General features: G+C 44.8%; 1 protein-coding gene and 4 non-coding genes across 7 annotated transcripts in view; 2 read left to right on the forward strand and 3 right to left on the reverse strand.

The window, feature by feature from the left end:
- The first annotated feature begins 974 nt into the window (after nucleotides 1-974).
- Nucleotides 975-13,962, forward strand: part of LOC134213547 (uncharacterized) — a 45,826-nt gene continuing 32,838 nt past the window's right edge. The window contains exons 1-4 of one of the 3 annotated variants that reach the window (XR_009979478.1): nucleotides 975-2,264; nucleotides 2,322-2,643; nucleotides 2,705-3,104; nucleotides 3,229-3,785. Coding sequence is in view for 1 of the 3 variants with exons in the window: in XM_062692684.1 (XP_062548668.1) it covers nucleotides 1,015-2,264; nucleotides 2,322-2,643; nucleotides 2,705-2,779 (1,647 nt within the window). In the remaining 2 variants the exon portion in view is untranslated. Of the gene's footprint in view, nucleotides 2,265-2,321; nucleotides 2,644-2,704; nucleotides 3,787-13,962 lie in introns of those variants that run through there. The other 2 variants (XR_009979477.1, XM_062692684.1) reach the window with 2 other exon arrangements.
- On the reverse strand, nucleotides 8,693-8,789 carry Trnay-gua (transfer RNA tyrosine (anticodon GUA)). The gene is made up of 2 exons: nucleotides 8,753-8,789; nucleotides 8,693-8,728 (listed from the first exon to the last, which is right to left on the reverse strand). It is a non-coding gene; the product is annotated as a tRNA-Tyr (tRNA).
- Trnay-gua (transfer RNA tyrosine (anticodon GUA)) lies at nucleotides 9,720-9,816 on the reverse strand. The gene is made up of 2 exons: nucleotides 9,780-9,816; nucleotides 9,720-9,755 (listed from the first exon to the last, which is right to left on the reverse strand). It is a non-coding gene; the product is annotated as a tRNA-Tyr (tRNA).
- On the reverse strand, nucleotides 10,839-10,920 carry Trnas-aga (transfer RNA serine (anticodon AGA)). Its single transcript has one exon. It is a non-coding gene; the product is annotated as a tRNA-Ser (tRNA).
- On the forward strand, nucleotides 12,731-12,812 carry Trnas-aga (transfer RNA serine (anticodon AGA)). Its single transcript has one exon. It is a non-coding gene; the product is annotated as a tRNA-Ser (tRNA).

A 13,962-nucleotide genomic window follows, 5' to 3' on the forward strand; every position in this document is an offset into this window, starting at 1 on the left:
AGTCTAATTCAATCATATTTCGAATTCAAATGGAATGGAATTTGGGATTTCATTGAAATCACATTTGGGATCCGAATAAAATCACATTTGGGATTCGAATGGAATCATATTTGAGAATCGAATGGAATCACAATCAAGATTCGAATGGAATCTCCTTTCGGAGTCGAATGAAATCCCATATGAGAGTCAAATGGAATCACATTCTCGGAGTCGAATAGAATCACATTTGGGATTCGTTTGGTATCATCTTTGGAATACGAAAAGAATCACATTTGGGAGTCGCATGGAATCGATTTAGGAATCAAATAGAATCACATTTAAAATTCGTATTATATGCTATTTGGTATTCGAATGAAGTCCAACTTGTGATTCGAATTGGATCATATTTTTAATTCGAATGGAATCAATTTTGAGATTCCAATGGTATCACATTTGAGATACGAATATAATCATATTTGGAATTCAAGTAGAGTTAATTTTGGGATTCGAATGGAATCCAATTTGGATTCGAATTGAATCACATTTAGGATTCGAATTGGATCTCATTTGGGATTCGAAATGAATCACATTTGATGGTCAAATGGAATCACATTTTGGAGTCGAAATAAATCACGTTTGGAATTCGGAATAAATCATATTTGAGGCGAATGGAATAATATTTGGGATAAGAATTGAATCACATTTGAGATTCGAAAAACATTACATTTGGGTGTCGAATGAAATCACAAAAAATTGGGATTCGAAGTCCAACTTGGGATTCGAATTGGATCACATTTGGAATTCGAATGGAATCACTTTTGGGATTCGAATGGAACCACATTTGAGATACGAATAGATCCATATTTGAAATTCAAGTGGAATTAAATTTGGGATCCGAATGAAATCCAGCATTTGGGATTCCAATGGATTTATATTCGGGATTCAAAGTAATGACATTTCTCCCTTTTTAAATAATCGCAGTAACCATTCTTCACCGCATTCGCAAACGTAAAACGTCCTTCCCGTTGCCTGATCATGTCGTCCCAGTTGGAACTCTCCTGGCCAGCGGAATCGCAGCATGTTATCTTTCGAGAACTTGGAACCCACTATAACCGTCAAGGGCGCTACCGGGTGGCCACTACCAATTTTAACAAAGCCGTTCAAGCCAATCCGTACGCCGTCGATTGCCACTACCGGAAGAGTGTGGCCCAGTTCCGGAACTCCGACCTGGACGATGCCCTGCGCAGTGCTCGCGATGGACTTGCGGTGGAACGGGACGAGTTGGATCCCCGGGGGGAAGATTTTCCCTGTTCGCTGCAGGAATGCCGGACGGTGTTCGAGCTGGATCAGTTCGAGGAGCATGTTAAGGTAACGTCGAATCGGAGCAAGCACTTCGAAGGGCACCGGTTGAATGATATGCAAGCGGAGTTGCGGTTGGCCTTTCGCAATTATGAGAATGTTCTGGGAAAGCGTGCCGGGCCTTGTTTGTATCAGCAAAGAAGCAGGCTGAAGATAAACAAGGAAGAGCAGAAGATGGAGGGTCCCGACGGTAAGAAGGAATGCGATGTCTTAAGCGTGGTGGAAATGATTGTGAAGGAACCGCACGTAAGGGATGTGAAGAGAAAGGAAAAGAATCTCAGAATGCTGGGTCAGGTGTATCTGAACCACGGTTGGAAGGATTTGGAGTTCTTGAGCTCGTTGAGGAAAGGAGGGGTTTGGGAGAAGGTGGTGAATCTCGCCGAAGCGGAGGAGAGTTCGAAGGTTTTGTCGGGTAAGATCGATCAGTGTTACAAGCGAGTTGACGCTGGATTGCGCAGTCTTCAGGCAAGAACTCCCTTCTATACATACCGCCGGAATAGATTCAGATGTACAGAGAAATCTGATGCTTATTTGTTGGATGACATGTTCAAGATTCGATATAAAACGTATAGAGACGTGCACAACCAGTTGGATCGCATGCACGAACTACGTGACCAGGGAGACTTAAAACAATTACTAGCGTATGCGAACGATGTCCTGTGGTTTTACTATCAGACCAAAACAGAACGAGTATTTCCGGACCGGTACAAGTTCGTGAATGAAGTTTGTAACCTGATTGGTTTGGCAATAATAGACAGCTTTCAAATTCCGCCGACGCTAATGGACGAGCGTTTGAAGGACCGCTTGACAATTCTGTTCAATCTCAAACCGACAAAGGATGAAGAAGATGTCGTGATACCAATTTTTGGCGACAAATCAACCTACCGTGACCCAGCTGCTCCGGATTATGGCTACATTTCTTACAAGTTGAGTCATGTAGGGTGGACTACATTTCTCTATTTATGATTGTTTATAATTTTCAGAAACAAATTAACAGTCCTGGAGAAACGCGTTCCCTACTCGCGTTATGCAATCGAAAGAGCTTTCTTGTACCACGAGATGTGTCGACATCATTTGGAGGCCAGCAAGTTGGACGAAACTCGTATTATGGCAAGGCGTGTCATTGAAGAAGCTACCCAAAGTGGAAGTAATTTGTGGAAATTTTTGGGCGTGTTAGCCATCGTTCGGGCCGATTGTACACAACTGAACCTAGAGAAGCTGGTCGATTCGCTGGAGGAAGCCAGCGACGCTGTGCTGGCACTGGAAGACGAAAGACTGGATCATGTGATTCAGGTGGCAAAAATTGTAAGTGTGAGTCTACGATTAATCTTATTAAAAGCATGCCTAATAGTGATTGTTTTGCCAGATCAACAACAAACTGATGGCCCAGAAAATGGAACAGCGTACGTCTGTGGAAATCAAACGCACTAAATTGGATTGAACACGTTCCTGATATATTTGAAAAATTGTCGATAGCGTCTCGAAATAATAAACCTCACAGCGGGCTCAAGTGACTCTCGATTCGAATTCATTGATCCCCATTCATCGCAGCATTTAGCGAGAGCACTTTTGCCATTGTGTGCACTTGTATGGGCGCAGACGCCGAAAGTCCGTTTGAACTCCGCACTCGCGATGCAGTTGCACTTTTCCGAAAACCGGCAGGACGTGGTGACGGAACAAGGACATCCCATACAGTGCGACGCGATCCCAGAAGCAGATGTTCGTCCGAACCGGATCGGTACAAGGGCCACTTGTGGCTTTCGCTGGTAAGTTTGGCTGTTGGTGCCACCTTTTTTCCCGGTCGATGTCGGTATGGAAATAACGAAAATGCGTTGCGCTGAAAGAGCATAAAACAAAAAAAACAAGAGTCCTTCACGCATATCGTTGCAGCATGGACCGACCGGGATGGCGATTATTATGATGACGGCGCGATGCGATGATGGGCACGTGTCAATATCGCTGTGAGCAAGAGGCGTCGTCATTTGTATCCCGGTGCGGGCCAACGCGCGGTGGGTAGTTTGTTTGTTCTCCCGTGGAAAGGGTCCGAAATCCAGCGTCATTATTTGGACGAAAAACAAATAGGAGTAGCGCCGGATTAGAAATTGTCCTTCGCGTCTCCATACGGTGCGCGCAGCGGGACGGACTATGATGCGTATTTAGAACCCGATCGAAGCGATTACGACACGTCCGTGGATATGTTTTCGGGCTGAAAGGGGTAGCCTCGATGCAAATCAAATTAATTAAAAACGCTCTTGGCGCTGTTTCTCGCTCGGGAGGTAGCCGGCAGCGCCAGCGGGTAGCCGCGATATCTGTTCGTCGAGATCTATGATAGCGGGATTGGAATGGAGGGATGGTTTTCATCCATGAATTGTTCCAGTCAGTGGATTGTTAATGATACTGTGAGAGGGTCCATTTGAGAAATATTCAAGTAGCGGTACAAATGTTAGTTACCCATAAAGTAATAAAAATCGTAAATAGAAGTAATAAATGAAATTCTGGAGGATGATCTACCAAGCTCCGATGTATCACAACCAAAAATAAATAAACTTACGCGGTTTTCTCACAAGCTCGTTAAGAAATATATAATTTAACTTTACTGCTGTGTTACAGACTTTAAATTGTAATTCATTTTAGGTAGGCTTCCGAGCCTCTTGAAAGGAGGCTTCCGAGCCTCTTGAAAGGAGGCTTCCGAGCCTCTTGAAAAGAGGCTTCCGAGCCTCTTGAAAGGAGGCTTCTGAGCCTCTTGAAAGGAGGCTTCCGAGCCTCTTGAAAGGAGGCTTCCGAGCCTCTTGAAAGGAGGCTTCCAGGCCTCTTGAAGGAGGCTTCCAGGCCTCTTGAAAGGAGGCTGAGGCCTCTTGAAAGGAGGCTTCTGAGCCTCTTGAAGGAGGCTTCTGAGGCCTCTTGAAGGAGGCTTCTGAGCCTCTTGAAAGGAGGCTTCCAGGCCTCTTGAAAGGAGGCTCGAGGCCTCTTGAAAGGAGGCTTCCTGAGGCCTCTTGAAAGGAGGCTTCTGGAGCCTCTTGAAAGGAGGCTTCCGAGCCTCTTGAAAGGAGGCTTCCGAGCCTCTTGAAAGGAGGCTTCCGAGCCTCTTGAAAGGAGGCTTCCGAGCCTCTTGAAAGGAGGCTTCCGAGCCTCTTGAAAGGAGGCTTCCGGGCCTCTTGAAAAGAGGCTTCCAGGCCTCTTGAAAGGAGGCTTCCAGGCCTCTTGAAAGGAGGCTTCCGGGCCTCTTGAATGGAGGCTTCCGGGCCTCTTGAAAGGAGGCTTCCGAGCCTCTTGAAAGGAGGCTTCCAGGCCTCTTGAAAGGAGGCTTCCGGGCCTTTGAAATAAGGCTTCCGGACCTCTTGAAAGGAGGCTTCCGGGCCTCTTGAAAGGAGGCTTCCGAGCCTCTTGAAAGAAGGCTTCCGAACCTCTTGAAAAAAGGCTTCCGAGCCTCTTGAAAGGAGGCTGAGCCTCTTGAAAGGAGGCTTGAGGCCTCTTGAAAGGAGGCTTGAGGCCTCTTGAAAGGAGGCTTCCGAGCCTCTTGAAAGGGGAGGCTTCTGAGGCCTCTTGAAAGGAGGCTTGAGCCTCTTGAAAGGAGGCTTCCGAGCCTCTTGAAAGGAGGCTTCCGAGCCTCTTGAAAGGAGGCTTCCGAGCCTCTTGAAAGGAGGCTTCCAGGCCTCTTGAAAGGAGGCTTCCGGGCCTTTGAAAGGAGGCTTCCGGGCCTTTGAAAGGAGGCTTCCGGGCCTCTTGAAAGGAGGCTTCCGAGCCTCTTGAAAGAAGGCTTCCGAGCCTCTTGAAAGGAGGCTTCGAGGCCTCTTGAAGGAGGCTTCCTGAGCCTCTTGAAAGAAGCTTGAGGCCTCTTGAAAGGAGGCTTCCAGGCCTCTTGAAAGGAGGCTTCCAGCCTCTTGAAAGAAGGCTTCCAGGCCTCTTGAAAGGGAGGCTTCCAGGCCTCTTAAAAGGAGGCCTCCAGGCCTCTTGAAGGAGGCCTCAGGCCTCTTGAAAGGAGGCTTCCGAGCCTCTTGAAAGGAGGCTTCCAGGCCTCTTGAAAGGAGGCTCTGAGCCTCTCTTGAAAGGAGGCTTCTGAGGCCTCTTGAAAGGAGGCTTCCTGAGCCTCTTGAAAGGAGGCTTCCAGGCCTCTTGAAAGGAGGCTTCCAAGCCTCTTGAAAGGAGGCTTCCAAGCCTCTTGAAAGGAGGCTTCCAGGCCTCTTGAAAGGATGCTTGAGGCCTCTTGAAAGGAGGCTTCCGAGCCTCTTGAAAGGAGGCTTCCAGGCCTCTTGAAAGGAGGCTTCCGGGCCTCTTGAAAGAGGCTTCCAGGCCTCTTGAAAGGAGGCTTCCAGGCCTCTTGAAAGGAGGCTTGGGCCTCTTGAATGGAGGCTTCCAGGCCTCTTGAAAGGAGGCTTCCAGGCCTCTTGAAGGAGGCTTCCAGGCCTCTTGAAAGGAGGCTTCCAGGCCTCTTGAAAGGAGGCTTCTGAGCCTCTTGAAAGGAGGCTTCTGAGCCTCTTGAAAGGAGGCTTCTGAGCTCTCTTGAAAGGAGGCTTGAGCCTCTTGAAAGGAGGCTTCTGAGCCTCTTGAAAGGAGGCTTCCAGGCCTCTTGAAAGGAGGCTTCCAGGCCTCTTGAAGGAGGCTCTGAGCCTCTTGAAAGGAGGCTTCCAGGCCTCTTGAAGGAGGCTTGAGCCTCTTGAAAGGAGGCTTCTGAGCCTCTTGAAAGGAGGCTGAGCCTCTTGAAAGGAGGCTCTGAGCCTCTTGAAGGAGGCTTCCAGGCCTCTTGAAAGGAGGCTTCCGGGCCTCTTGAAAAGAGGCTTCCAGGCCTCTTGAAAGGAGGCTTCCAGGCCTCTTGAAAGGAGGCTTCCAGGCCTCTTGAAAGGAGGCTTCCGGGCCTCTTGAATGGAGGCTTCCGGGCCTCTTAAAAGGAGGCTTCCGAGCCTCTTGAAAGGAGGCTTCCAGGCCTCTTGAAAGGAGGCTTCCGGGCCTTTGAAAGAAGGCTTCCGGACCTCTTGAAAGGAGGCTTCCGGGCCTCTTGAAAGGAGGCTTCCGGGCCTCTTGAAAGGAGGCTTCCGAGCCTCTTGAAAGAAGGCTTCCGAACCTCTTGAAAAAAGGCTTCCGAGCCTCTTGAAAGGAGGCTTCCGAGCCTCTTGAAAGGAGGCTTCCGAGCCTCTTGAAAGGAGGCTTCCAGGCCTCTTGAAAGGAGGCTTCCGGGCCTTTTTAAAGGAGGCTTCCGGGCCTCTTGAAAGGAGGCTTCCGAGCCTATTGAAAGAAGGCTTCCGAGCCTCTTGAAAGGAGGCTTCCGAGGCCTCTTGAAAGAAGCTCTGAGGCCTCTTGAAAGGAGGCTTCCAGGCCTCTTGAAAGGAGGCTTCCAGGCCTCTTGAAAGGAGGCTTCAGGCCTCTTGAAGGAGGCCTCCAGGCCTCTTGAAAGGAGGCTGAGGCCTCTTGAAAGGAGGCTTCCAGGCCTCTTGAAAGGAGGCTTCCAGGCCTCTTGAATGGAGGCTCTGAGGCCTCTTGAATGGAGGCTTCCAGGCCTCTTGAAAGGAGGCTTGAGGCCTCTTGAAAGGAGGCTTCCAGGCCTCTTGAAGGAGGCTTCCAGGCCTCTTGAAAGGAGGCTTCCAGGCCTCTTGAAAGGAGGCTTCTGAGCCTCTTGAAAGGAGGCCTGAGCCTCTTGAAGGAGGCTTCCGAGCCTCTTGAAAGGAGGCTTCCAGGCCTCTTGAAAGGAGGCTCTGAGCCTCTTGAAGGAGGCTTCCGGGCCTCTTGAAAGGAGGCTTGAGCCTCTTGAAAGGAGGCTTCCGTGCCTCTTGAAAGGAGGCTTCCAGGCCTCTTGAAAGGAGGCTTGAGCCTCTTGAAAGGAGGCTTCTGGGCCTCTTGAAGGAGGCTTCAAGCCTCTTGAAAGGAGGCTTCTGAGCCTCTTGAAAGGAGGCTTCCTGAGCCTCTTGAAAGGAGGCCTCCAGGCCTCTTGAAGGAGGCTTCCGAGCCTCTTGAAAGGAGGCTTCTGAGGCCTCTTGAGGAGGCTTCCAGGCCTCTTGAGAGGAGGCTTCCAGGCCTCTTGAAAGAGGCTTCTGAGCCTCTCGAAAGGAGGCTTTCAGGCCTCTCGAAAGGAGGCTTCCAGGCCTCTCGAAAGGAGGCTTCCTGAGGCCTCTTGAAAGGAGGCCTGAGCCTCTTGAAAGGAGGCTTCCAAGCCTCTTGAAAGGAGGCTTGAGCCTCTTGAAAGGAGGCTCTGAGCCTCTTGAAGGAGGCTTCCGAGCCTCTTGAAAGGAGGCTTCTGAGCCTCTTGAAAGGAGGCCTGAGCCTCTTGAAAGGAGGCCTGAGCCTCTTGAAAGGAGGCTTCCGAGCCTCTCGAAAGGAGGCCTGAGCCTCTCGAAGGAGGCCTGAGCCTCTCGAAAGGAGGCTTCCAAGCCTCTTGAAAGGAGGCTTCCAAGCCTCTTGAAAGGAGGCTTCCAAGCCTCTTGAAAGGAGGCTGAGCCTCTTGAAAGGAGGCTTCCAGGCCTCTTGAAGGAGGCTTCTGAGCCTCTTGAAAGGAGGCCTGAGCCTCTTGAAAGGAGGCCTGAGCCTCTTGAAAGGAGGCCTGAGCCTCTTGAAAGGAGGCTTCCGGGCCTCTTGAAAGGAGGCTTCTGGGACTCTTGAAAGGGGAGGCTTCCGGGACTCTTGAAAGGAGGCTTCCGAGCCTCTTGAAAGGAGGCTTCCGAGCCTCTTGAAAGGAGGCTTCCGAGCCTCTTGAAAGGAGGCTTCCGGGCCTCTGGAAAGGAGGCTTCGGGGCCTCTTGAAAGGAGGCTTCCGGGCCTCTTGAAAGGAGGCTTCTGGGACTCTTGAAAGGGGAGGCTTCCGGGACTCTTGAAAGGAGGCTTCCGAGCCTCTTGAAAGGAGGCTTCCGGGCCTCTTGAAAGGAGGCTTCCGGGCCTCTTGACAGGAGGCTTCCGGGCCTCTTGAAAGGAGGCTTCCGGGCCCCGTGAAAGGCGGCTTCAGGGCCTCTTGAAAGGAGGCTTCCGTGCCTCTTGTAAGGAGGCTTCCGGGCCTCTTGAAAGGAGGCTTCCGGGCCTCTTGAAAGGAGGCTTGGGCCTCTTGAAAGGAGGCTTCCGGGCCTCTTGAAAGGAGGCTTCGGGCCTCTTGAAAGGAGGCTTCGGGCCTCTTGAAAGGAGGCTTCCGGGCCTCTTGAAAGGAGGCTTCCGGGCCTCTTGAAAGGAGGCTTCCGGGCCTCTTGAAAGGAGGCTTCCGGGCTTCTTGAAAGGAGGCTGCCGGGCCTCATGAAAGGTGGCTGCCCGGAGCAGCACAAGTCAGGATTCTACCAAGGAGATTCGAGGATCATTGTACTTGACTTTTTATTTTAACTAACAAAAGGAAAAGGGAAAGGAAAGGAAAAGGAAAATTTAGATGCGTACAAAAAAGGAATTTATCCTTCGAGCCGGATTTGAACCAGCGACCTATGGATTACTATTTAGCTCTGAGTCACCATCTACAGTCCACCGCTCTACCAACTGAGCTATCGAAGGCACGCAATAAAGGAACTTGATGTTTAATCCAGAGTAAAATAGGCATATTAGAAATGTTTACTCTGCCCAGCGGCAAAGATGCTGTATTTTTGGCTACTCATTGTTCAGTCTTGAATTTAGTAAAACGTGTATTTCATTTACCCAACTTTTCAACACGGGGATTGTGTCTTCTTCAGGAACACAATCATTTTTAAAATTTTTAAAGAGATTATTTTTTTTATTTTGTTTACTATTTTTTTTTCATTTGGTATAAGAATTAGTACTATCCAACGAATAATATTTAGGTTTTTTTTTATTCGTGGCGGTGGCTCTCTCTCTCTCTTCAAGGATACATAAAAACGGCTAAATTACTTTACTGAATTATTTAACATTCCGAACGACTGTCTGAACTTTTTCAAGGAAAATATCAGTTAACGGGACGATATGTCGCGTGATTTTAAAGTTAAGCTGTTTTGATTCTTCCTAAGACTGAGAAAGCCACATCCACAAATTCACCACATTTCCAGTTGATGACAATTCTCGCTTAACTTTTCAAAAGGACCTAAGTAACTATTTTTTCATGAATTAATTTGAGTACTGCAATCAAAAGCTTTCATGTTGTTCTGTTGATTGCGCTATTCAAATTAATTCATGAAGAAAATGTTACTTAGGTCCTTTTGAAAAGTTAAGCGAGAATTGTCTTATAGACATAATTTTATTAATTTCTTGACTACTTTTATTCAATTTTGTTTTTCATCGTTTTTTTAACAAAAAAATTGGCGCTGCTGTACTTTTGCCACAGAATGGGAACGGGAAAATTCATGCGCGAAGTGCATTTTCACTTATAAATTGACTCTATCAAGAAGATGCAAATGCAATTGGTGGTCGTTGTACTTAACTTATTTATTTTAACGTATGAAAGTAATTTGAAGCTTTCCAAAAAGCCATACATCCTTCGAGCCGGATTTGAACCAGCGACCTATGGATTACTATTTGACTCTCAGTCATCATCTACAGTCCACCGCTCTACCAACTGAGCTATCGAAGGCATATGAAACATGATATCCAATCCATTATGGACATTGAGAAAAGTTTAAAAACAAGTTTATGCACTTTCTACTTATTGCGGCTTAATAAGTTTCATTATCTTTGTAGTCAAGAATGTTTAATCCAACAAGAAATTTACATAATTTTGCTCAGTTTCGTTTTCTGAATCTTGCGACAAAACCCTTGAAGCCGTCGATTTGTTTTTTATTGATTTTTTTTCGAAATTTATAGAATGTCATCGAAAAAAATGGTCGAAAACTGGTAAATTTTTAATGTCATTACAAAATTTTAATAAATTTTTGAAAATATTCTACTTTTTAAAATATTTGTTTGATAATATTTTTAAAATTGTGCAACGGTTTTTTTAGTATATTCTGATCTTTTTTTTTAATTATAGGAATTTCCTCAGCCTTGCGGTAAGAAACGGGGCTACAAAGTAAAGGTGGCTGAGTTCGATTCTCGGTCCGGTCTAGGAAATTTTCGGGTTAGAATTTTCTTCAACTTCCTTGATCATAAAAGTATCATCGTGTCAGCCTTTTGATATACGAATGCAAAAATGGTAACTTGGCTTAGAAATTAATAACTGTGGATGTGCTGAATGAACAACAAGCTGTGAGACGGCAATGTTCTAGTGAGGGACTTAATAATAATAAGAACAATAAGGAAAGTAAGAAGAAAAAGGTGAAAGGTGTTTTTTATAATTTTTTAGAATATTTTTTGATAGAATAAATAATAAATTCGTTACGCTTAACAATTCAATTTTGATTTTTTTTCTTTCAATTTTGATACTTAATTTAACAAACACAATTGGCGAAGTTTAATCCCTATATTTATCAAATATGATATTTCCTATTTTTCAGCTGATTCTTTTTTTATTCTTACTTTCAAAACTCACTTCACAGTTTATATTTTTAAATTATATTCCTCGACTGCATTTTACCCATTTTTCTTTCAGACAATATAGATTTCATTTTTCCAAATCAAATTGCCGCTCCTATATAGTATGATCGACAAAATATGCTTCGCAGTCGGTAGGATTCGAACCTACGCTCCCAGAGGGAATCTGATTTCTAGTCAGACGCCTTAACCGCTCGGCCACGACTGCTTATTGCATTCAATTTAGTTTTCTCCGATCGGCGTCTTTTATAAAGACAGTGGATGCCCTACATGCGATTGCCAAAGCGAAAGAAGTCTGATTTATTTTGATGGCAGTCGATTTGAAGCAGGTACGTAATAAGCTCGAGCTTTGAATTCCGCAAAATGTGAAAGGATGGATTGCAACGTGCCCAAAACAGCATTCATCTTTGTACAACACAGTTCCGTGGATGATTGTTACTGCAATAGAAAAAGGGTTTCCCATTACACATATTTCGAAACCATATCATCGCAGATTAATCTAAATGCACACGGTTCTTGCGACCCTAAAATAATCGTAACAAAACGCCGATGGTTATCACTGTTTCACAATCTCGAAACTCGTTGTTTGTTGTTGATTTTTTGTTATTTTCTTTGCCTGGGTCAGAGTGTTTTCCACCCTAATCGTCCATTCGCGGCTGCCGCCGGTCGTCGGTTAATATTCTCTGAAACCACATACCCCCAGCCAAATGAGTCCTTGCGTGATGTATCACGCTACCCTGAGTATAACGTTAGCATTTTTTTTGTTATGTCATTTTTAAATTCCATAACTCCAGAGTTTTGCCTTTTTCGTATTTTTTCCAATTGCCTAATTTATTTTTGTGAAAAATTTCATTTTCCATTTTTTTTTTATTATTCAAGTGTTTTCATTTCGAAACTTAAAGTTAAAGTTAAGTTTTTTTTTAATTTTATTTTTTTTATATTTCTCTAGAATTATGTTTTTAAGATCATGTTTTAATTACAATTGAGTATCAATTTTACATTTCTTATTTTCGGATTAAATTTTCAATTTTGTAAACTCCATGTAAGAATGATCTCAACGCCCATCGGTAAATAATTAGCAAAAACCGTCGTGGCGTGACCGAGTCAACAAGGTCGCTCCGGTGCTCCCTCACCGTTTTTTTCCGTGCCGACCGAGATTATTTGGTTTTTGGATCATTGCAAAATTAGCCCACTTGAGCGGTGGTCGTACACTTGCGAAGGGGTGTACCAGGCAGGCAAAAACCACCTCCAGACTAATGCATATTTTTTGCAAAGGTGCTTCACTTCAATATTGATTTTGCGGATTCGTGTACGATGGACCCTCACCTCCCAAATGAGCCGTCGCAAGGGCGCACAAAAGAAGATTTTCAGTTTAATCAGATTTTCGTTTGCTACTGTGCTCTGCCAACGACCGGTAGTTTTGATATTTGATCGTTGGATTATTATTTTTTGCTACAAAGCGCATACAACAATTGAAACTTTGTATTTTGAATTATTAAATTTTGTTTTGTCCCCTACCGAGCGGGAGATCTGCGATTCAGACAAGCGTTCCGAAGGGTAGCGAGCGCGGATTTAGAATTTATAATGCACCATCGCGGCCGTGTACGCTGAAACGCGAGAATCACGGGCACGCGCCGGTGCGTTGTTTTTTTTTGTCGCGAGAGGGTTAGCTGCTATTAATGCCCTGCTAATATTCAACAGCGTCAGACAGTAACAAACGATGCACCACCGCACCGGGGTATTAGAAAGAAATTAATCTGTAAATTATGATCGGCCCTAATCCGGAATTATGTGCTTTATCGCCGTAGCACGAGGAGGTCAGGGAAATCGAATCTGTTTAGTTGTGATTGCAGTATGCAAATAGCAACCAAAGTGTTGAAACTAGGCGGGTAATAATTACACATTCGATTAAATATCAGTTTGCAACGGTTAAAGTTAGAGGATTTCACAGGCAACGTAATGAGATATGTAAGCTTCTAATTTTATCAAATTTGCGTCTTTCGCCACCTCTTTAACAAGCAGTCGTGGCCGAGCGGTTAAGGCGTCTGACTAGAAATCAGATTCCCTCTGGGAGCGTAGGTTCGAATCCTACCGACTGCGAGAGGAGTTTTTCTTAGCTTTTTCATATTGACAAGTGCGCATTGAGAAAATTATATGAAGACACTAAAAATTGCACCATTGCACAGTGTGCAAATTCGAGCCAAAAAACGGACGCAATTCAACCACGGTATGTACATATCTGGAGATTACCTTAAAAAAATCACAAAAATCTAAAGAATCTGATGGTGCCGACCCCTTTGCCGTTAGAATACTGGAAGTGTCCTATTTTGTCCAATTTCCCCTACGAATAGACGATTTTGCTAATGCATATGTTCACATCAATCGAAAAGACAGGGAAAACCTTGACTTGTGTTATGGAAATATCATAATAGGCCTCCCATATATTTTTGAACATGGATAAGTGTCTCATTTTGTCTAATACCCCCTATAAAATGCTTCAAATGATACTCATTTAAGATTCGAGGAGATCATCAAATGAGTTACTGTCAGTTACGGAATTCAGGACGATGAAATAGTGTTATCCTCGGACTAATCACTGGGAATATGTTTAGTGTCTGTTTTTGTCTGATGCCCCCTATAATTTAAAAATATTTTCAAAAGTATAACATCAAATCAATTTTTATTTTAGAAAAATGTACTAAGATCCTTGAAGACTATTGTAGGCATATAAAAAGGCTATTCCTTTTTTGCAGGGTCCCTTCAGTGTCTCATTTCGTCCAATATCCCTTATACGTTGAACCGTTTTTATTCAATTTATCAGATCACACAAATTGAAAGCTAGAGAAAATTTTGTGAAAATCGACGAATTATATGGCCAATGAAATGTGACTTTTCCTAGGGGGTTGAATAGTGTCTGATTTTGCCAAATATCCCCTATGAAATTTTAAAATCAGATAGAACAAATCAATTAATAACTTTGAAAATTATATTAGCATCCTTGCTTACTTAGTGAACATATTAAAGAGAGTTTTTTTTTTCAGAGTGCATCGTCCAGTGTCTCTTTCTGTCTAACACCCCTATACATTGAAATTCTTTTAATGCACAAAAACATCAAATAAGTTCGAGAGAATTTTGTGAATTGTGCTAATTTTAGCAAATCACTTGAATAATAAAATAAGGCCTCAGCCTCGGCCTTAGCTAATTAACAGGGAGCTGGCTAATGTCTGATTTAGGTCAATATCCCCTAAAT

Source organism: Armigeres subalbatus, chromosome 2 (assembly GCF_024139115.2).
Source record: "Armigeres subalbatus isolate Guangzhou_Male chromosome 2, GZ_Asu_2, whole genome shotgun sequence".
NCBI classification, from domain to species: Eukaryota; Metazoa; Arthropoda; class Insecta; order Diptera; family Culicidae; genus Armigeres; species Armigeres subalbatus.